This window comes from Lacerta agilis, chromosome 8, assembly GCF_009819535.1.
Source record: "Lacerta agilis isolate rLacAgi1 chromosome 8, rLacAgi1.pri, whole genome shotgun sequence".
NCBI lineage: Eukaryota > Metazoa > Chordata > Lepidosauria > Squamata > Lacertidae > Lacerta > Lacerta agilis.
In genome coordinates, this window is record NC_046319.1 from 3,969,879 (window position 1) to 3,993,819 (window position 23,941).

The 23,941-nt window shown below is 43.8% G+C and overlaps 1 protein-coding gene across 1 annotated transcript in view; it reads right to left on the bottom strand.

Moving 5' to 3' along the window:
* SLC4A5 (solute carrier family 4 member 5) overlaps positions 1 to 23,941 on the bottom strand; it is a 55,503-nt gene that overhangs the window by 9,238 nt on the left and 22,324 nt on the right. The window contains exons 10-20 of the mRNA XM_033159100.1: positions 21,689 to 21,863; positions 21,088 to 21,221; positions 19,747 to 20,018; positions 11,431 to 11,492; positions 9,141 to 9,341; positions 8,131 to 8,244; positions 5,698 to 5,859; positions 3,178 to 3,356; positions 2,501 to 2,573; positions 2,100 to 2,168; positions 637 to 810 (exon numbers count right to left, since the gene is read on the bottom strand). Coding sequence (XP_033014991.1) covers positions 637 to 810; positions 2,100 to 2,168; positions 2,501 to 2,573; positions 3,178 to 3,356; positions 5,698 to 5,859; positions 8,131 to 8,244; positions 9,141 to 9,341; positions 11,431 to 11,492; positions 19,747 to 20,018; positions 21,088 to 21,221; positions 21,689 to 21,863 — 1,615 coding nt within the window. The remainder of the gene's footprint in view (positions 1 to 636; positions 811 to 2,099; positions 2,169 to 2,500; positions 2,574 to 3,177; positions 3,357 to 5,697; positions 5,860 to 8,130; positions 8,245 to 9,140; positions 9,342 to 11,430; positions 11,493 to 19,746; positions 20,019 to 21,087; positions 21,222 to 21,688; positions 21,864 to 23,941) is intronic.

Consider the following 23,941-nt stretch of genomic DNA (forward strand, 5'->3'; position numbering starts at 1 on the left):
ACAGAGAGGCTGGGTTTGGCCTGGCACTTTCCAACTCTTAGGTGGAACCATTTTTCTTTTGCACCCTGACACAGACAAAGAGATGGTTTACAGATTAACTGCTTCCCACGCCACAGAAACAGAGATATATTTCTCTCCCTGGAGAGAAGTTGGCATTCACTGCTTAATTTCATCCAACAACCTGGAGCCCTGGTTTGGTCTACAACTCTCACCAGTGCTGGCTGGGGCTGCTGGGAGTTGTAGTCCAAAACATCTGAAGTGAACCAGGCTGGGGAAAGTTGCTTTCTTTTTTTCTGCAATAATTTTTATTGGTTTTATAAATGAACACAAGCAGTAAAAAACAAATCTATATAAAGGGATTCTCCGAATCTCGAGACTCCTCCCCCCCCCCATGGGATCTACAACTGCATATTCAGCTGTACTCCAATTTTTATATCAAACCATATTGTCCGTAATATTTTTACACTACAAGTGAGTCAAAATCCTGGGAAAGTTGCTTTCTTTAGTAACAAAAGAACTCTGAATAAGACACATTTGGAGCAACAGATCTTTGGGTTTGTGGGTGGGTGTGCACATCCCAGAACCTTCTCCCAGCGGGCCCTAGAACAGGAGACAACAGTGAACATAGCTGCCTACCATCACAGGGAAGATTATGGCTGCCACAGTGGATTTCAGGATCCAGAGGACAGCCAGACAGACAATCTGAACCATGGTGAACAGGTGGATTCGCCGCAGGGGGACATGCCTTAGGTAGACGTAATCAGGCTGGTGTTTGGCTGGCATCAGAAAGAGCTTGCAGCGATCCCAAAACTGTTGGGGGAAACGGAAGGAAGGCATGAAGATTAGTTCTGGGGGGTGGCCAGTGATGAGGAGCGGTAAAGATGTCGAAGCAATCATTGAAGGTTTTGTTAAATGCTAACAATGTACAGTGGAACCTCGGGTTACGTACTGTCCTCCTTACAAATGCTTCGGGTAATGAGTAGATGCCCCTAGTTGCGAACTTTGCTCCAGGATGAGAGCGGAAGTCACACGCTGGCAGCATGGAAGCAGCGGGAGGCCCCATTAGCGAAAGTGCGCCTCATGTTAAGAACGGTTTCAAATTAAGAACGGACCTCCAGAACAAATTAAGTTAGTAACTGGAGGTACCACTGTACAAGGATCTGTGCTAAGCACAGAATTTCATAAAGTCCATTTTCTGCGGGCTGCTGCCAGGGCTGGCTCAGATGCAGGTCAGCACTCAAATGCAGAAATGAGCAGGAAGTTTAATTCTTTATTCAAGGAAACAGCAAAGAACGCAGGGAACCCTCAAGGCAGGACCAGCTTCCATAGCACAGTTGCCAGGACTGATGGTTCCTGCGTCCCGCTTCTCCCTAAAACCACTCCTCCTCCAGAAGCTGCCAACATAGACGTAAGCTATGGCGGGAGGGAACTTTGCCCACTTGGTCTTTTCAGGATGAGGCAGAAGCTGCGCACTGTGATGCTAATAATCTCCATGGCCGGCAACTCCCTTCTTCCTCCCCGCCTCCTTTCCAACATCGTAATATACCACCATATCATGAAATTTAGCTGGCTGTATATTAGTGTGTTGGAAAGCAGATACCACCCAGCCCTAATGCATAGCAATTGGCATCCTTGGAGGTAACGGGGGGAGGGGAGCCTAATACAGCAAGACAGGCAAGCTCCTGGGAAGCTTCCCGTGCAGAGTCTGAACCACTGTCTGCCCTTGGCTCTTCCCTCTCGCTCACGCCTGTTGCTTCTTCAGCAGCCCACCATTCCTCCCCTCCTTTGTCTTCTGACCCAGCCAGTCCCTGACAGCTTGGTAGTGGGGCTGGCATCAATAGTTGGAGCAACCAGGCACCTGCACCTCAGCAGCAGCCCCACGGACAAGAGATGGGCTCCCTGAAGCAGGTGGGCCTGTGGATGGTGCCTTCCCCACGGGACCTCCAAAAACCCTGCAGAAATGTAGCCTACACTTTTCTGAGCAAACCTTCCCATTGCTAAGTAGAAACCTGGCCACTTACGCAATAACCTGAGTGGGTAGATAAAGGTGGTGATTGCCAAAATCATTATGAAGTTGCCAGAACAATTCACATTCCTACCTGGATGCCATTGAGCGAGGCCACTCCCATGTAGAGGAAGACTCCATACAGCACAGGCATTGGGATGTACTATGGAGAGATGGGGGGGGGGAAGGCAGGTGAGGCCTCTTTATCAGACATTTCCACAAATGCTTTTTGCAAGGGCTGCTAAGGCATGTTCCCTTGATTAAACTGCCTTTTAAATGATGAATCACTTAAGGCAGCAACACTATGAATGCTCACTTGTGAGTAAGATCTTTTGAACACGGCAGGATTTATATCTGAGTAAATATATATATAGGGCTGAACTGAAATTAATCTGATGTAGATGTTCAGATTGGGCCAAAGTTTTGGATAAAAATAAGAAACCACATGCTAAGCCTATGCCTAAAATGATGACACAAATCTCTGGAATGTGTTACCTTTAGAATTGGAGCCAGGAAGACAGATATCCCAGTCAGAACAAAGACAATGATTCCTGTGACTCTCTGCTCCCTGAAAAAGAACAGAAGCAGTGAAATCAAGGATTCAACTGTTACCACATTCTGTTTGTGGTTCCCCATAATCTACAGCACAGCCCCATGGATGTTGACTTGGACAGCATTCAGTGGAGCTTACCTCCAGGTAAGTGTGCACAGGATATAGCCTAAAACTCTTGTGATGCTCTACTAGAGGTAATCACTGTGCATGGATCATTTCCTCCCATGCCTAGCATAAGCACTGTTAAGAGTCCCTGTTGGTGTATGGCTGAGAAATGATCTACAAATTTAGTAAGTAACAAACAAACAAACAAACAAACAGACAGACAGACATTGTTGTACTGTTGACTCGAATGGCAGAACTGCATAGGATTCTGATTACATTATGCTGATGGCAGGCCAGTTTTAGTGGCTGCTGGCATAACAGGACCATGGAACTGAGATCTAAGCAAGGTGAACAGGAGACAGCCAGAAACACAGTCTGCAAGATGTGAAACAGGCCTGCTATAACAACATGCCCCCCAAAACCCTCATGGTCAAGGAGGAACTTACGTAGAGCACTGTTACATTGCGCTTCTATTCGCAACTGCCCTTTACAGGTGAGTTCAAGGAACCCTCACCTCACTCCCAGGAACTGGGGCTGCTCTCCTGGTGCACTGGTCTCTGTCTCCATCTTTAAGCTGTCAATGTGTGCGATGGAAATGACTGTGGCTGCTACATACCATGGTAGCCCCATGAATGAACAGATCGCCATAAGGACGCCCACCCAAAAGAGGTCCAGATGATAGCCTGCAGCTTTCTGGAAAAAAAGGGACACACTGTTTTCATAGAAGGAAATGGATTCTACCCCTTTAGCCAAGTAAGCTCTCAATATACCCAACACATTAAAACTAGGATTTGTAGAGGATGCTGGGACCCTAAGGCTAAGCATGTGTAACAACTTATCTGTTTGAAAAACCAGAGAAATCGGAGATTAAGGCACAGCCAGAAGTATGGTCAGGTATAACAATGGGGCGGTGGAAAAAAGAGCTGTGATAACTCCTGTCTGCTTCAAAGTGGCAGAGCATTTGTTTTGAATACAGAAGGTTTAATCTCCAGCATCTCCAGGTAGAGCTGGGAACAATACACAGGACACACAAAAGGGAATGCCAGACCCAACCTCTAAAAAAGGGTCAGCCAAGCCACAAAATTGGGCTGGAGCAAAAGAAAATGTATGGATTGCTATTAAAATTGATATAAAATAGAATTGAAGTTTAATCTTCCCCAAAATTTAAAGATACATAAACAATGAATGAAATTTCTAAAATGCAATAATTATAAGGTAAAAGGTAAAGGACCCCTGGATGGTTAAGTCTAGTCAAAGGCGACTATGGGGTTGTGGCGTTCATCTCGCTTTCAGGCCGAGGGAGCCAGCGTTTGTCCGCACCAGTTTTCCTGGTCATGTGGCCAGCAGGACTAAACCGTTTCTGGTGCAAACACCGTGACTGAAACCAGAGCACAGGGAAACGCCGTTTACCTTCCCGCCACAGCAGTACCTATTTATCTACTTGCACTGGCATACTTTCGAACTGCTAGGTGGGTAGGAGCAGGAACAGAACAATGGGAGTTCACTGTGCAACGGGGATTTGAACCGCCGACCTTCTGATTGGCAAGTCCAAGAGGCTCAGTAGTTTAGACCACAGCACCACCCGCGTCCCTAATAATTATAAACACAGCAATGATAAAATGAATGCTGCAGGCCACGGGCATTTCAACCCACAAGGGGTCTTCCTCAGCAGCCAACAAATAAAGAAATTACAGAGTTGTTGCCAGAAGTAAACATTTGACTGATCTAAACAGATATGGTGAGCTGACCAATTGTTCCACCAAATAATTCTGCATGCGTGGGAAGCCTAGAGATGAATGGATTGATAGAGAACAGGCATTTTTCTATGGCCAGGTCAATCTTTCAAGGGCATTCTCCAGGCTTCTGAATATCAATTGTCACCCACCCACCCATTCATCCTGGGTTGTATTTTAGAAATTTCACACACACACACACACACACACACACACACACATATAAACTTTCAGATTAAAGTTGAATTCTATGTTATATAAATCTTAGCAGCATTCCATACATATCCTTCTGCTCACACACAGTTTTCTGTCAGGGATGGCAAAGATTCCTGTGTCAAACTGGGGAGCACGGAGTCTTTAAGCAAGCTTGCGGATAAATGATCAAAGAGATTAATAGAAGGGGAAATGTTTTCCAAAGTGGGCAGTACTGCCCCCTGGGGGAAATGGGATTACTGAGAGGGGCGTTAAGAGCCAAGAGGTGCTGGAGGTCTAAATGACTACCAGACTTTTAAAAATTGGCACCACTGGATCAATCCATCAATGTTGTTGCATAGTTTTAATTGGATTTTGCATAACTTCACAATTAATTGTAAGGGAAGATTATTCATTGCATTTATATCTCACCTTTTCTCCAATGAGCTCAAGGTGGTACATATTGTTTCCCCCCTGCCCATTTAGTCCCCCTAACAACCCTGTGAGGTAGGTTAGGCTGAGAGGCAGTGACTGGCCCAGTGATTTATGGGACAGACAAGTGGGAATTCAAACCCTGGTCTGGCACTCTTAACACTACACTGACAATTTCTACTTCTAGACTCCACAAAGATTCCTGGGATAGTTCAGTCCTTAGAATGTGAGACTCTTAATCTCAGGGCCATAGGTTCAAGCCTCACATTGGGCAAAAGAATCCTGCATTGCAGGGAGTTGGAAAAGATGACCCTTGGGGTGCCTTCCAACTCTAGAGTTCTTTGAATCTATGAATTTTATTATCTTTCTTAGTCGGTTGTGCAAACTGCTGTTCTGAATAATGCTTTATATACCCTATAGGGTAGGAGGGAGTGGAGATGAGTTTATGGAACCAAGGGGTATAGACAATACTGAGCCAGGTGGACAAATGGTCTGACTTTGGATAAGGCAAAGTTGTATGTTCCTGGCCTTGTATCCCTTTCCTTTTCCAAATGAGTGGGCCTTTGAACTCCATGCCCACCATGGCTCCATCATCAATGCCTTCTTCCAGGTTTCCCAGCAGACAGTTTTCTATCTCTCAGTGGGTTCAGCTGCAAGGGAGGGAAAGGAAATCATACCCTGAGCTTGTGCTCCTTCCTGTTCACTATGACTGCCGTAATTTGCTGGTCCATGAAGATCAGGATGGTGACCAAGAGAGCGGGGAGCGCACTGGCCAGGTAGATCCACCAGGGGTTCTTGCCAAATGGGAACACAAACCATCCACGGTCTAAGCGAGTGGGCTGTAAATGCAGTTCAAGGGTAGAAGGTTACCTATCACCACATGATGAGTATGGCACACAAGACTGGCGGGAGGAGCCCTACATTTCTTGTATGCTGCCTCACAACACAGGTCTGCCTTGTGTGGGAGGGCGATTTCTCTCTCACTTCAGATTTCAACATCGAAAGTGCTCAAATGGAAAGCAGAAACACAGCTGGAAAGGGGAAGCCGTACAGCCTGGGAGCCCAAGAGCAGTACACATGATATGGTGGTGGGATGCAGGCCTATACAGTATCTTAAGACATATTGAAAAGAAGAAGAAGAAGAAGAAGAAGAAGAAGAAGAAGAAGAAGAAGAAGAAGAAGAAGAAGAGTTTGGATTTGATATCCCGCTTTATCACTACCCGAAGGAGTCTCAAAGCGGCTAACATTCTCCTTTCCCTTCCTCCCCCACAACAAACACTCTGTGAGGTGAGTGGGGCTGAGAGACTTCAGAGAAGTGTGACTAGCCCAAGGTCACCCAGCAGCTGCATGTGGAGGAGCGGAGACGCGAACCCGGTTCCCCAGATAACGAGTCTACTGCTCTTAACCACTACACCACACTGGCTCTTGTTGTTTGTTGAAACAAACAACAAGAAAGGTTGAAATGAATTGATTACTTCAGTGCAAATTTATCAGGGGTAGGTAGGAGGCACCGGGGCTATGGGCATGGGCCATACTTGATTTGCACAAATTAAGTGAACCAAAAACACAGCTATCCCTGGAAATTCTTCTTTTTCTGAATTCAGCAGTGCAGTTCTCCAACCAAATAACATGCACAGAAATATACATATTAGGGGAAAGTGTGGACAGAAAGGCAGGTAGCCGAGAAAACAGAATAAAGGTATGTATTATGCTAGGGGAAATTGCCATACAAAAACGTGTATACTGGGCAAGATTGCATTAAAGTGTGTGTATGAAATGAAATAGGAATGCAGACAATTTTTAATGAGGACTTCTTTAAAAATGGAAATTGATGTGGAAATGTGAAGAACTAAATTTAACATTAGAAAAATGGAACCACAAAGAAACAAAATTGACTAAATCATCCAGTTCTAGTTGGGGCAAGTTGGAGTTTTGATCTGATCTACCTCTATGATGGTCTCATTCATTGATTTTACCTTAAAATCTGTAGGCACTTGTAGTTTTGGAGTATTCAGTCCAAAAAGACAATCAAGACCAACAAACATTAGTATGGACATGAAGATAGAGAAATCACTAATAAGCTTTCGGAGCTAGAAAAGGAGCAAAGGGAGAGAACACACACCAGAAAGAAAGCAGAAAGTGGCCGTGTTAGAACATTAAATAAGAGAAAAAGAAAAAGATTTTAGTTAAGAAATTGTTTTAAAACAAACAAAAAAATTCTTATTCTACTTTGAAGGGAGAGAGAACCACCCTTTATGGACATTAGTTACAATACATTTTTCAGCATACTGGGGTCTGAATTAGGGCGACTGCTGGTTCAGATCATTCTGCCCTCCCCAATCCCTTTCAAGCACAAATTGCTTTGCATGCTCCGAGTTCAGCATTCTCTGAGACACTGAAAATCCTACATGCAACTCTCAGACCAAACACTGATCTGTTTGCACTATATATAAATGTGGTTTCTCATGGACAACTTGGTGGGTGTTTCCAGAAAAAAAAGTACGTGAAACTGGAGGCAGAAGTGGGCAGATGTGACAAATGACTACTGCACTCCAGCCACACAAACAAGTCAGGTGTATATAACTCTGACATACACATTATCTCCAGGCAAGCTAGGAGCATCACTGTAGTTCAGAGACACATTCCAGCCAGGCAAAAGCATTCAAGGAAAGGGTACAGTGCAGGACCAGCAAGGGGCTTGACCCTGATGAGAGTCCCAAAGGCTGGGCAGAGCCTTTGGCCCTGGGCTTGAGCAGGGGAAGTCCTTGATCTTTCAAATTTGACACCCCTGCCCTCTTGCCTTCTGTTCTGCATGTGCACTATCATCATGGTTGTGGTGCCCTGGGGTGTCTCACTTGGCTTGGCGCCATGTGTGTGGAACTGGTCGCGCTGCCCTAAATCTGCCTCTGGCTTGAGGTTCCCCCATTCCTGAGACACACCAGTTCACTTTGACGGTTGGCTGTTTTTCAAGTAACTGGGGCAGCCAACCACAAAGCAGTAACGAAACCTTGAGGCTACACAGAGGAGTTTTTGGAAGCAAGCAAGCAAAGGGGTGGAGCAGAGGGGCATTAGGAGATAAGAGCACATCAAAACCCACAAGGGAATCCAACCTTAATTATACTGGGCACATGCAATTTGGGGGTATCCAGTCCCAGACAGGCATCTATTCCACAGAAGAACAGGATGGAGAAGACAATGGAAAAATCAGCAATCAGGGCCCTGACCTAAAAAAAGAGGAGACAGGGTTTGGAAGGAAAAGGCAAATAAAGTGGGGTGATGGCACGGAGGGATCCTTGGCATCATTTTGGCTGCCACGCAGGTAAGCAGGAAGGGGAGCCATCTGCAGGTTTGCAGCTTCTGAGAGCTAGATGAGCAGACACACAGAGGTTTCAAGCTCAGGCTGGTTAAAGCAACTGGTTCACACCTCATTTTATTTCAGTTTCACACCCCATTGGCTCAGAAGAAATCATTGCCTTTTTCTGTATAAATGTGCCTTTGGAAGTTGGAAGTGCTTTTTCTTACTAAATTTGTGCAACTGTTTTAAACTTTCTGTAACCCTGCTTAGGATAAAGAGCAGGCAAATAAATAAAATAAAATATAAAATAATTGTACCCACCTTGATCTAGTTGGGGGGGGAGTGTTGGATAGAACTGATTAACATGTAGCCTATAGATTTTTGGGGGACCCAAACTGTTTTCCTCCTAATGAGACTCTTAATCTCTGGGTCATGGGTTTGAGCCCCATGTTGGGCAAAAAGATTCCTGCACTGGACCCTCGGGATCCCTTCCAACTCTACACTTCTATAATCAATTGCCCCCCTCCCAGACGCCATGCCCTTTGACCTGGTTCTGTGCCCCCTTGCAGAGCTCACTGCTGGATTCAGGCTTGGATGCACGTCACTTTCCTGATAGTACTTCTAGCGGATCAACTTGCATTTTGTGATTGAAAAGTTTTGCTTTTGGAGTATAGAGCTGTCTTCCCCAACTTGTTGCCCTCCAGATGTTTTGGATTACAATTCCCATCAGCTCCCAGCCATCTCATCTGTGCTAGCTGGGGCTGATACACCTGGAGGGCACCAGGTTGGGGAAGGCTAGTTGAGAGGATCTGTGGTTTTACTTACCTTTGTAGGAAAGTAGCGACTGAACTTGAATTTTTTCAGAGTCAAAGTCATGGAATAAGTCCCAAAGAAGAGAATGAAAGACATGAGGGCCAAGTCAGGGACGAATTTACAGGACTTCCCCACCAGACTCCCTCCATATTTCAGACACTCCTTTTTGCTCAGCTGGGTCCAGTCCAGAGCTGTTACATTAATAGGATTGTACTTGAAAGATGGAAGAAAACAAACCACAGTATTTTTAGGATGCTAAACAATAATTTGTTTTCATGGTCAAATAAAATGCTGTTAGTCTTAAAACGCACAAATCTCTTGGATTTAGAAGGTTAACAATGTTCCTAATCACTGTCCCGTCTGAAAAGCTTGTCAGAGGGAAGCGCAGGAATATCAGTAGCAGCAGAATTGACTGGCAATACAAGGTTGCACAAAGTTCTTCTGAAACCTTTGTTTTGCTTTGTACAGTGTTTTAATTCTTATTTATTTTATTTCATATTTCTTACTGGATTATTTTAACTTCATAATAAAAGTCTTGAAAATTGAAGAAAAGTTATTTTGAAGATTATCACAACTAACATTCACACGCTCTTCAACAAGTTTGACCTATCTAACAGCATTTTTGATTGCTCTGATTTATATGAGCAATCATACTCTACTCCTTTGCCATTTGTGATCCATGAAATAACACTACCAAATCCCATTGGAAAAAAGCAGCTGCAGGGTTAAGAAGGCAGATAAAGAGTGAAGAATCCACGCAAGCAGTGCAAAATACCCACTGGGTGGCAGCAGTCATCGTTGCTCAACTGGGTACCTGGAAATTTTGGTTGATTCACAGCACAGTTCTATGATTTAAACAACTTCCCAGGTGTGCTCAAGGAAGTTTACTCCCGTGCTTGCCTCTGGCTACCTGGTGTGTTTGTAGTTGATGGGAAATTTTAATTATGCAATCCTAGGTGGGGCCAATGAGCATTGTAGTCTAAAACATCTGGTGGGCGGGCAAGTAATCAAATCTTTTTTTCTCAGCCTAATCTGCATGCTTTGTAGATTCACCCTGATATAAAAAAGGTAAAGGTAAAGGACCACTGACAGTTAAGTCCAGTCGCAGACGACTCTGGGCTTCTGGCGCTCATCTCGCTTTACAGGCCGAGGGAGCTGGCGCTTGTCCACAGACAGTTTTTGCGGGTCATGTGGGCAGCATGACTAAGCGCAACGGAACACCGAAACGAGAGCAGCACATGGAAATGCCGTTTACCTTACCCTTCCCTATTTATCTACTTGCACTTTTTAGCGTGCTTTCGAATTGCTAGGTTGGCAGGAGCTGGGGCCGAGCAACGGGAGCTCACCCCATCGCGAGGATTCGAACCACCGACCTTCTGATTGGCAAGCCCAAGAGGCTCAGTGGTTTAGACCACAGCGCCATCCACACCCCTCACCCTGATATCGGGTGCATTTAATCTGATATAGAATCTGCATGTTTGTTTTGCTGTGTCAGGGCTGTTCCCAATGTCTTGCTTGTCCTTTGAAAACACTGGTCAGAAAGTGAAAAAGAAATGGCTGAATTCTCCCTTCTTTTATTCGTTTACTTCTTAATAGATTTCTTTACTGCCCTTCACCAAAATGGCTGCAGAGGCCATAAATAAGATTTTTAAAAAGACAATAAGCAAAACATTAACATGGTTCTCATAAATTACATTAAAATGTAATTAGCATCATCATTCAAATGACAAGCCACCAGCCTCTGAAAGCCTGACCAAAAAAGGTATGTCTTCACTTGGCATTCAGGAGAATTATAGAATCGTAAAGTTGGAAGGGACCTGAAGGGTCATCCAGTCCAATCCCTTGCAAGGCAGGAATCTCAGCTAAAGCATCCATGGCAGAATATAAACGTGGGGTAAAAATGCACCCCAGCAGGGAGGCCATTCCATGGGCACAGAGCCACCACGGAAAAGGCTCTTTGCCACCCCCCGCACTAGAGCACCCCCTTTGACACAGAGACCACCGGGGAACCTGCTCCTCTGATCTTAGTGCCTCAGCAGGTCAATGCAAGATACTTAGGCCCAAGGCTGTTCAGGTCATTGAATGTCAACAGAAACACTCTGAACTTATTGAGATGTCAGAAAAGAAAGTTTTATAAATGCAAGCTAAGAGTTCTGTCTTCATGGAAGTAGCCCTGATTCCACTGGCTTTATTAATTTTGCCTACTCTATGGAGTTAGGTAAAACATGTAAACAAATACGCATGCAGCAGTTATTATATATGACAGGGGAGGCAGAGTAGAAAATAAATCCCAGCTACTTACCACAGAAATGTTAGTGTTGTTTGGGGCCAGTGGAACTGAAGCATTGAACAATGTTGTATTCACTGCAGAAAAGGAGTTAGTTAAGATTTTAAAAATATATATATTAAAGAAAAAGCCTCACTCCAGATATGAAATCTTGCTTAACAAGCCATTGCTATCTCCACTGGCTTGAACTGTTTCGAATAATCACTATTTTATAGGCAAAGCAGAAGCACAATCCATATTCAGTTACAAATTCCAGGTTGGGATCCAGAATCTCCAGTCAGTTGCATGATGAGGCATGAAGCTTGAAACATTGACAAAACTCTGACCAAATTTGGGGGTGCAATTACAAATTCTTGTTGGTGGGTTAACAAGGAAATGCCTTTCTGCCTGAATGAGGTTTGGCAAGTTGGAGGACAAATGCCCTGGTTCTAACTCCAGCAGAAACTTCTCCCTGATTAACGTAATGTGTGTGTGGCCTTCCAATTTGGCTTCAGGGGTGAAAAAGCCGAATTAGATGCCTCCCAGATACCCCAAGGTGTCTTTTGGCGCATATTGAAACAGTTGACCTCATCTAATAGCTACGGAGTATCAGAGCTGCTCAAGAGATTGCATGGCTGAGAGGCAAATGGTCCAATTCAGATCAACCCGGAGGACAGGATCTACAACTGCACAGAGAACTCTCCATCTTGGAAGAGGCAGTGACGGATCCTAATTTGATCCCATTATTTGTTTCCAGACATCCTGGCTGCCAAGCAAGGCTGACTACAAAAATGCAACTACCTCATAAATAGAGAGCCATTTGTAATGCGATGGTGATATTGCTGAGCCTTCATCTACCTGGTGCCATGCTAGCTGGAGCTGGTGGGAATTAATAGTCTAAAACATCAAATCCCAACTCAACAAAGATGCTCTTGGGCCAGTCTTGATTTCCCAGTAAGCTGAAGTCGAGGAGTGGGGTGCCATGCATGTTGGCGAACTATTTGAAGCCCAGCCCATTAGAACACACACAATCACATTTTGAGAAGGCTGCAGTTCAAAACAGACAAGATACTCACCTGTTATGTGATGGGAGAAAGTGGCAGGAAGAACTGACCAGATGGCTCACTCATAATCAAGACTTATAACTTATTTTTTTAATTTAAAAAATACCACATAAATAATGACTTTTGTACTTTGCTAGGTTGCATTCTTTGGTACAAACCTTTTTTATTCTGGAATTATTGTCCCAAGACAAGAGATGGGGTAGAAATTTGTTTTGGTTTACATTTTGACGCAAACTCACCTAACTCACACTTACCAAACTAGCTTGAGAACTGAAGCAATTCACAATACAAATTTTGCAGTGCAGCTTGCAAAAAAAAAAAGTACATAAAAAGCTTATGTTAACGGAAGGTGTGTGTACAAATTAGGGAAAGGGACCTTATAAAAATAAAAACAAAAATTGGTCAAAAATGTTTACAAAAATGTCTATGTTTAGGAGAAACGTGCATGAAAATGCATACAATTTTCTCTGTAGGTTTTTTTTAATTGTAAAATGATGCAGTAATAGGAACTGAACTTAAGACTGGAAGCAGGAGAAACTGAATTTAACAAATCTCTTCAATCCCTACTGAAGGCCACCACTGTGGAAAATACAAATAGAAAACACCCACCCACCCTCCAAAATTTGTGGTCAGTGGGTAGCATCTTCTTCAGGAAGTGTTCTCCATCTGCCATCCTGGATTCTCACTGCAAGAAAGAGGATTCTCTCGATCCTTTCCCACCCACCTTTTCCAGAAGAAAACAGAGAAAAAGCAGGCCACCTTTCAGGGAAAATATGAAGAGAAATTCCAAATAAGCAGCACTGAAACCAAAACAATCCTTATAATACTACTCCAGAATTTCATACCAGGGGATCTCAAAAGATGTGCTTTTGCAAATAGTAGTGAAGTCCAGAACAAGTCAGCATTATCCTTACTTTACAGATGTGGTCTATCTGCTTCAGCTTGGTCAGGTAAATACTTGAGGTCAGTCACAGGTGGCTTGAGGGAGCTGCGTGGCCAATAAATGCCGCAGGTTCACTCACCTACGTCTCCTTCATTGGACTCTCTCACCCCCACTGAGCTTATGGAGATCAGACCTCAAGCAGCCAGGATCTCTTCTGGGAAAGCCTCCTTGCTTTGGGGACCGCAAATATTTAACTCATCTCTGCTCAGGATTCCAGAATGATAATAGTGGGGGAAAGGAAAACATGTGGCTGAAAATAACTCTAACCAGCCTGAATGAGCCCCAACATGAGCAATTTTGTGCAGAAATGTGTGTTTGGTTTTGATCACGGCGTCACTAAGCCAAGCTGTGGTACTGCATTATCTCAGCGATAATGAATCTTTTCAGTGGAGGACAACATTACAGGAGTTAATGAAGGAGAAGTGATTGCTGGGTTAGAATCAGAGTTTTTGGTACTATTGGGTCATAACACTCCACTGCTGAAGAAAAGCAAAATAAGACCAAGCAGAGAACGGAGAAAACCACTGCTATTCATTCCAGATTCCTTTATGGGGTTACAACAAAGTTTCTCTCAGTTTTTTCCAGGACCAGACATATTTTGTGATTTCCAGTAGCTTAAAAAGTGATTGTTTCTTTACCCAACGTAAAAGAATTCTGTAGCATTGGCTGTATTATTATTATTATTATTATTATTATTATTATTATTATTAAAATGGTTTGGATGAGAAGGCTCATGAAATTCTTTATGTAGGCTGTGTATATTCACAAGTAGTGATGGAAGTAATAACTAAAAACAAAAAAGGAACGAGTATCAAATATTAAATAATTTTAATATTTATAAAATGATACTCACTTGAGATTGAAAGCAGCCAAATAGATGTGTGCAGCAGAGACAAATATGGTACAAATCAGTTACAGTAATAAAAAATCATAACTAACGAAAAGAGAAAACGAAAAAAGCACCAGAGGGCGATTACAGCAAGCACTCTCAGTATAAAGAGGAGAGAGAAGTTTAATTCTGATACCATTTATGTAAAAACATAAAATAACAAAATTAAGCTGATCTGTGGAAGGACCATCAACAGCATGCAAAATGCGAAAAAGAGAATGTACCAAATTATCCTATGGTGCAGACAAGACAATGTCAGGGACCAGAAAGCTGGTCTCAACATGGTTCAGCATCCATTTCTGGTTTGCCCACAAGCTAACACAGAACTGAATCCCATCCATGGTTTCTGAGTGACTGGAAATGGATCTGGGATTGCCACAGCTACCCTGTTGTTGTTGTTGTTGCTGCTGCTGTTGTTATGCTTGCAGAAAACATTATTACCCAGGTATCTGCAAACATCACCCTGTGTCCAATTCTGGGCACCACAATTTAAGAAGGATGTTGACAAGCTAGAACATGTGCAGAGGAGGGCAACAAAGATGATCAAGGGTCTGGAAACTAGGCCTTACGGGGACCTTTTGAAGGAGCTCGGTGTTTTTAGCCTAGAAAAGAGGAGACTAAGAGGAGATATGGTAGCCATCTTCAAATATCTGAAGGGCTGTCACATGGAAGATGGAGCAAGGTTTTTTTCTCCTGCTTTGGAGGGTAGGACACAAACCAATGGCTTCAAAGTTACGAGAAAGGAGATTCTGGCGAAACATATGGAGAAACTTTCTGACAGTAAGAGCTGTTTGACAGTGGAATGGTCTCCCTTAGGGGAGGTTGTGGGCTCTCCTTCCTTGGAGGTTTTTAAGCACAGGTTGGGTGGCCATCTGTCATGGATGCTTTGGTGCAATTCCTACATTGCAAGGGGTTGGAGTAGATGGCCCTTGGAGTCCCTTCCAACTGCATGATTCCATCTGGTACCTGGTAATGCAGTCTGCATCAGGTTGCTCTGGCTCAGACAAGGCACCTGTGAAAAACCTTAGCTCTGCTCTGGTGCACACACAACTCATCTCAATGGAAAAAGCAGCACTGCGCACACAGAGGAACACCTGTTAAGACCTGCTTCCCCCAATGGAAGTGTTTGGGGAAGTCCATGGCTGAGGTCAGAGTGGTCTCTGGACACATCAGAAGCCCCTCTCCTAAGAAAACACTGAACTTACTGGAGACCTTGGCAGTAAAATGGGAATTTTACTTGTGCACTGTTTAATGCAACCTTCCCCAACCTGGTGCCCTCCAGATGCTTTGAACTGCATCAGCCTCAGCATCCAATGGCTGTGCTGGTTGGAGCTAATGGGCATAGGAGTCAACTCCTAGGGGCCAAGGTCCCTTTGCTGCCATAAAATATTTGAGCCCCCCCTCCCCAGTTGATGGACATTGTCATTCAAATGGTATGTGTGCACCACTTCATGTGACTGATTATACAGGATGGGGCTTCCCTCCCCCCTCATATTTTATTCATGTTGACATCCCTGCTAAGGGGAGTTGAGGTTGCTTCTGTGTATGGGGCTTAGAATCAGTAATACCTCTAGTGGCCAGAATGAACCTTGAGCATAAGGCTCTCTCCTTAGATGCTCAGGAGATGTTGGTTGCCAGGAGCAGCTTTGATCAGCTGCCATTGATTCACCAGCCACAGGTCCTGTTTAGAGCAATGGATCTAAGCTCATGCACTGGTGACATCCAGACTGTATTGCTCTCTATGTGGGGCTACCCTTAAAGGGTGACAGTTGGGAAACTTCGATTGCTGCAAAAAGCAGTTGCTAGAGTACTAGTAGGACAAAGATAGTCAAGCTCACAGTACACCTACCCTACAGCAGTTAACACGGGTTGGCCATTTGTTTCTGGGTTCAATTTAAGGTGCAATCATTGACCTATAAAGCCCTAAGCACCCTGGGACCCAGTTACCTGGAGGTCCCCCTTCACCCTTAAGAATCCAAGTGAGTCGCTTTAAGATTATCATCTCAGCAGAGCAGAATTATGCTAAGTGATAAGGAAAAGGATTCCTCTGAGAACATGCTCAGCCCAAGGATTTTTGAAGAGGACCAGAACCAAGCTCACAAGTCCTTCCATACAAAAATTCATGCCTGGTTTCCCCCACAAGCAGTATTTTTCAGCAATCTAATTTAAAGTGGGAAAGCTTTTTAAAGAATTGCTATAGACAATTGACAGTCAGAAATCCTTTTCTCATCTATGGCAGATCACCAAGAGATCTGCCAGTAGATCCCAGTCTTCCTTCTGCCCACCCGACTGAAAGAGCAATCATAGGTACGGTTACTCAGTCAGAATCAAGCCACACTGAATTCAACAGGCCTTACTTCCTCCCAAGTAAGTGTGTATAGGATTGCAGTTTTACTGAACCCTGGGGTAATATCGATAGATTTCACAGCCACCAAAGAGCCACCACACACAGTTCCAAAAACAAAGTAAAGTTTGTATCTAAAGTTCAGAAAACTAACACTGGGGGTGAGGGTAGCTGTGTTGCAGCAATGAACACTATCAGGCTAGAGAACGCGGAGGCCATGTGTCCTTCAGCGGGGGTGACAGGATGTGGTTTGAATGCTAAGGAAATGAGATAAACCAGCAGCAGAAGAGCGACCTTGAGAGATGATGCCAGTGCCTCCAACAGAATAGGAGTAACTGAAATGCAGAGAGGAGAGTGTTACCCCCCCCCCCAATGAATGTCTTTCCCTCCAGCTCGGGATGGAGACAAGTAACTGAGAAGTCCAAGTTATATTTAATGCTGTATTGTTTTAAAATTCATTTGGGAGCCGCCCAGAGTGGCTGGGGAAGCTCAGCCGGATTGGGGGGGGGTACAAATAAATTATTATTATTATTAATTCAATAGGTTTTTTTAAACTGCAGAATCTCCATGTATTTTGTTCCAAATACCACTTCTTCTGAGAGTTAACATTTTCTGCTTATTTATTATTATGCAGAGAACTCTGTTGCCCTTCAATATAATGAAGGTAAGTTTTGCACTTTTTGAGCAAACATATACTTGAGAAATGGCAAGTTTTGGTGTGGCTCAAATGGGCAGGTGCCCCCTAGGAGTGGGGATGAGGGAGAAATTCAATTCAGCTGAATCTATCAAATTTGCACTTTCCAAAACAATATGAGAACTGAACGTCAAAATTCACACTTACATGAATTTTGCATGACAGTTCTCCAACTAGACAGTGTTTACAAAAATGCACATAATAGGGGGATATGTGTATTAAAATGACTATATTAGTGAGAATTACAAAAGTGCATTATATCAGGAGAAGCTGTTTGCAAAAAATGTGTGTGTTAGTCAAAAGTGCAGACAAAAGTGTGTTTATTAGGAGAAAGTCACACTAAAATGCTGAAGAAATTCAATGCTGTTTTTTAAATCTGCATCCTGGGAGTCCATGCTGGTGGTCTGTTAACAAATTGACTAAATAAATAAATAAATAAATAAATAAATAGCCTTCTACAATACAGCCACTGTCAGAGAAGAGTACATCATGGCTCTGGAAAAAAAGAATTTGTTTTCTTTTCCCCTGATGAGATATTAAATTGTCTTATAAGTCCGCTCACCCCTCTTGGTGTGGTGGCATTGCAGGACAGTGGAGGCTTCACTGGGGCCCCAACGAGAGAACTGGAACTAAGGTGCCCTTCCTGATAGGCGGTGGGGGCATAAGGCCCCGCCACCTATCCAGGACAGGGTCCTAGCCCCAGACGGAGGTCCCTGGGGGGGGGGGAACCCTATTTGATGTAAGTCTTAGGAACCCCCACCTGGATTGACCACGCATCACTTCCAGTGGGCGGGCCAGAAGTATTTAGATTGCCCCATGCCCAAGCCAAACCTCTTTCATCTGTATTCAATAAAGTTGTGGCCTGCTTTGACCCAAAGCCAGTCTTATTGGTCTCTTATTTGCATGGGTTGGGGTATGGGGAGCCCAACGCCTGGTCCTGCAACTAAGATGCTCTCTCAAACACTTTATAGACGTTCAAGAAAACTTTTCAAATGTCAATATTATAAGTGGAGATATATCTAGATCATAGCTGTCAACTTCTCCCTTTTTTAAAGGGAAATTCCCTTATTCCGAATAAGATTCCTTGCAAGAAAAGGGAAAAGTTGACAGCTATGATCTAGATCATGGGTGCCACATCATTTTTTTAAATTTTAGTAGAACCCCAAGATCAACCAATGAGAGACTGGTGTTGTTCTTTTAAGAGGAATGGTTTGGGATGGACACGGGGTGGGACCTAAGGGGATTTCTTCTTCTGTGACTCTCATTGAGTATTACAAAATGAAAGTAACTGGGTTTTCATCTTTTATTCATCATTTGTAGAAGTGGAGTTCTTTAGTCGTTAGTTAAGTTTTTCAGTTTAAAATAATAGTAATCAGTGTTAAAGAAGCGCATGAATTCATCTACCACATAAATCAGAGATGGGTTACAATAACGTGAACTCAATTTTTGTTTTGTTTCGATCTGCTTATATAAAAAATAAGAGCGCTTCTCCTTGGGAGTATCTCAGAGAGAGCTTGCTAACTGAATGTGCTAATAAATCCAGACTCAGTTCTGTCTGAAGGTATCACAAATTCAGCACCAAAGAAACAACAACTTATGCATCTCAGATGAATTAGGCAAATTTGCTTATATTTTCCTATTTTTTGTAATATCCTCTGCTGGGATGTATTTTTTCAGAGGGACAACTACTCTGCTGGATGTCACTGCTCTTTCCCTTTCTGGAACTTCACACGTTTTCAAGTTTAACTTCACAGCCATAAGGACTCCAAGCTTACATTACAAAAACCCAGAAAGCTGGAAAAACCTCAGGAATTTGAATTCTGTATACAACACCATATACCATGCATGTGCCTTGATATGCAAGCCTCTTTGTGATCCATCAGGTTTAAAATCTCACATGGAAGGAACATTGATTATGTTGAAGTAAGGTTCAGTTGCCAGTCCAGTCAGCTTCTGTGCATGGCCCCAGCCTCAGGCAGCAAAATGACTTGGGCTGGCCTTGACTCTGACTGACAGATCCTGGCGTCCTTGGTTCTTAAATAGCATTTTGTTAAAATGCTGGTAAAATTATTTAGTACACCAACCACCAATTTAACTTGAACATATTGCATGCCAGTTTTCACCCGATTGCCTCAACATACGATGCCTCCCACACATTGCACCTCTATGCACAATGCTCCTGGGCACTGGCCTGAGCACATTACAACATCATGCAGAACAAGCCCCAGTGAAGACGGGCAGCCAGAGATGCCTCTGCTATCTCAAACCAGTCTTTCTTTGCAAGGATAAACCAGAAACCTTTTGCAGGACTCATCCTTCAGGCACAGGGTATCAACACAGAACTGTGGTCCAAACAATGGATGGCAGCAAGGAACACACACCAGAATTGCATCAGGAGGATGCAAGACTTGTACTCACCTGGGTCTGGAGCAATGCACTCGCACTTATACATTGTCACGTAGTCTGGCTTGAAGCCTGCATTGATAGGGTAGTACTTGAAGGCTCCAATCATCTTCTTGATGGCGTCGTAGATGAAGATGAAGCTAATGAGAGTGGAGAACCCTTCCTCAGTGAACCGTGTGATGTATTTTATAATGAAGCTGGCATCTGTAGCCACCAGGATAAGGCACTGGAGAGCAGAGTGCAAGCCGATCCAGAGGCGAAACTCCATGTAGTCAATGCCATTGCCTCTGAAATTGGAAATGAAATGAAGTCATGGGTTGTTTTAAGTAATACTAATAAGATATTTGATCCTTATAAGGAAATGCAAGAAGAACATGTGAATGATGTTGCCATAACTCAACTAGTATTTTATTTAATTAGGGTCATGCGAGGCTGCTCGTCCACTAGCCCAGGAGGCTTCCACTTGTGCAATGGAGCCTCCCCCTCCTCTCTGCAGCCCCCTCAACTGCTGATGCAAAGAAACATAGAAAGGAGAATTCTTGCATGCCAAGATCCAAGTTTGGGGCAGTACTCTTTGGTGAGAGAACCCCAGCAGAGATTTAATAAAGTCACAAAATCTGCAGCAAAGCAAAATGTGGAAATATGTGCCCCTCCAAGTGAGTTCCAAAATGCCCCCTTAAAAAGTTTATTTCAAAAAAAAAATCTTAAAAAGTTTATTTCTTTCCCTGTCTGCCCAGTACACAGTTGGGAAGTTAAAAATTGTCTACTTACAAACTCTCCAAAGGTCAGGTTTATGTGCTTTTCCATACATCAGTCAGAAAAGCTGCACAGGAAAACTTATTTACAAAGTGGTAAAAGTAGTCCCTAAACTATCGATACAGGAACTCAAGAGAGGTTTGTGAAAACTGTGCAACTGAGCTGGAGCTACCAGCTCAGACCTCTTCACATGCTGAGCTTCTTAGGTAGACTGGGGGAGAACAAAGGCTTACTCTATGGTATCAAACCCTTTGTGCATTAATTAGACTGAAGCATGTTGGTTATATGAGGCTGGTTATCCCACAAACACCCTGAGGGAGTTGGATGAACGAACAGATTTTGAGAGTGCCCAGGGAGTGAAACTCTGCATCTGTCATGTTGGATGCAACCCTTGTTTATTCATACATTTTGTAGAGCCCTTTTCACTGCAGACATTTCCAACACAAATAAAAAAACAGCACTTAAAACAAAGTGACAGTTAAAACATAAATTAGCACAGAATCGAACAATCCTAAACTCCGGAGTAGGGTTAGCCAAATGCATTAGAACGAAGCAAACTTACTTCTGTAAATTAATCCTGTTAGGAATTATTTCGCTTACTTGCTGAAATCGTAGAGAAGTTTTTCAAAGATTAGGATGGGTCCTGTGCTGCTCAGGATAATGAGGGGCTGCCCAGCAAAGAAGCAGAACATGGACCCTGCCATTGCTGTGCCAAGAAAGCTCTCCATGACTCCCTGGTGGAGGAAAACAGCTAAATGTCAATAGGTGCCATTTTAAGTGCTGTCAAAAATGACACTGTTTGGGTGCAAAACATCATCACAACCATCATTGCCACATGTTCAAGAGTGCCTGGGTACCAGGTACCTGCAGATAAGAGGGTAGGGCTCTGGGACCACAGGCAGCATGCAGAGTCATGTCTGTGCTGATGGTTCTTCACTCACCTGCAATGCTTTGTTCTACATGCCCACATCTGGAGATGGAAGATGAGCCTAGGTGCACTCAGATGCACACCCACCTAATTATGGACAGTTTCAGTCCCACAAATATGCATTTAAGCATTTGTTTATGTATTTTTGTACAGAATGGAATGGTCTCTAAGAACAAACACATTCATAACTAGCCTGGACCATGAATCAGCTTATCTGCCCATTTCTAGGGAGCACTGCCTGTTCCTGAAGCCTCCGTTTTGGCTCACACTTGCCTGGTAGTTTTCTGTAGCATCCCCCAGCAGCCCGCCAAACGTAATGGCATTTGTGATGCAGCCAAGGTAGATGAAAAGGATGGCAGAGATGGATTGGATGTGAAAGCCCTCGTAGAAATCACTGGGAAACCATGGAAGCTTCCTCTTGATATCCAAATATAGGCCACCACAGAACCTGGAAAAGGGAACAGGAGAGGCTGGGCACACTCTGCACCAAAAGAAACCACACAAGAGCCACTGAGGGAGAGCAGGGTTTGAATCCCCACTCAGCCATGTGACCTTGGGCCAGTCACTCCCTCTCAGCCTAACCTACCTCACAGGGGTGTTGTGGGATTAGATAAGGAAGGGGAAAACAATACACACCACCTTGAGCTCCTTGGAGGAAAAGTGGGCTACAAATGCAACTACTACTAACAACAACAACAACAACAACAACAACAACTGCATAAAACTAAACAATAAATAAATTTTAAAAGAATACGTTTCCACAAAAGTCAACTTCTGTGACGAGAGCGTATTCTGCAAATCAAATAACTCTGGCTAGATTTTCGGTGTTGCCCGGTGTATTCTACTTCTGGGGGCCATAGGGGGAAGACACTAGCCAGCACAACATGTCATGTGACAAAGGCACATGAGAGTGGAAGCAGCAAAGCAGTGCTGGGGCTCCACAATCATTCGGGCCTACTAAAGTTATTCAGGCCTAACTGCTAACTGTTGAGACACTCTGACATGTGACTCATTCTCCTTAAAAGTAGCAGCCATTTTCTCTCTGTGTCAGTAAGTTCTTAGTAAGATTTTCAGTCAGAGTCTGTCTGCCTCAGTTGTGAGCAGTCAGTATGTAATCACAGTCAAACTGTTTGGAACCATGTTGTTTATTAAGTTTACTTTAACTCAGTAAAGCTTTTATTATTTCACTGAAAAACTCTGCATTATTAATTTACACTGCACGACACAACACTGCGGCTGCCTTCATTCTGCTTCCCCAACTGTTAATTTCAGCATTATATTTGAGCTTTCACATGACGTAAAAGACATTTCTGGAAATCTAGCAGAATACTGTACAGTGGAAGTTTAGTGCTTTTTCCGTGTTAATGGCTCCCAGCAAAAAACAAAACAAAAACAAAACTGTTTCTAACTCCATTAATTCTGAAAATTGAGGGAGTAATGTGATGAAATTTGGGTGGCATCCTGCCATACACTTTTCAAGGGGGAATTTAGTGCAACTTGTCAGTAAAGGTAAAGGGACCCCTGACCATTAGGTCCAGTCGCGGATGACTCTGGGGTTGCGGCGCTCATCTCGCGTTACTGGCCAAGGGAGCCGGCGTACAGCTTCCGCGTCATGTGGCCAGCATGACTAAGCCGCTTCTGGCGAACCAGAGCAGCGCACAGAAACACCATTTACCTTCCTGCTGGAGCGGTACCTATTTATCTACTTGCACTTTGACGTGCTTTCAAACTACTAGGTGGGCAGGAGCTGGGACCGAACAACGGGAGCTCACCCCATCGCGGGGATTCGAACCGCCAACCTTCTGATTGGCAAGCCCTAGGTTCTGTGGTTTAACCCACAGCGCCACCCGCTGTCCCACAACTTGTCAGTACATTGGTCCAAAAGCTACAGGTCCAAAACACAACAGTTTTTGTGCAGTGTGAAAGGAGTATTATAAAAAGGGAAAGCTAGCATTATAATCAGGAAAACTAACATAACGTTCACCCTGTTGGAATGCCCTCTTATCATTATCCCTACCCCAGCCCCTGGGAGTCCTACTGTGCTCGTTCTCCACCAGCAGGGCAGTTTGCCTTTTGCATGCTTCCCCCCATGTACACAAATCCAAGATGATACAAAAGAGCAAGAGGCTAGCTTCACGTGGCTGTAAGAATTTTTGAGTGTAGGTTGTGCAGCATCCAAACATAAGGTGTTTTCTGGACACAACACAAGACTAGACATAATAGCATCAGGAGTGGTTGGTGAGGCACAAATGAACCTGGCTTCCCAATGCTGTGATTCGCTGCTTGTAAGAGAGAGGCACAGGCGAGGCACCTAATTTGAAGCTCCCGCCACTGTGCTTGTGCTGAGCTTCATGTTCTCTTGCCTTTTCCCCTCTTGGTAACAAATAGCTCCACACCGCCACACAACCGCTCCACCACCCTACTGGATGGCATTGAGTTCATACATTTAAACCTGCATCTATCTATCTATCTATCTATCTATCTATCTATCTATCTATCTATCTATCATCACCGTGTGGTTCACAT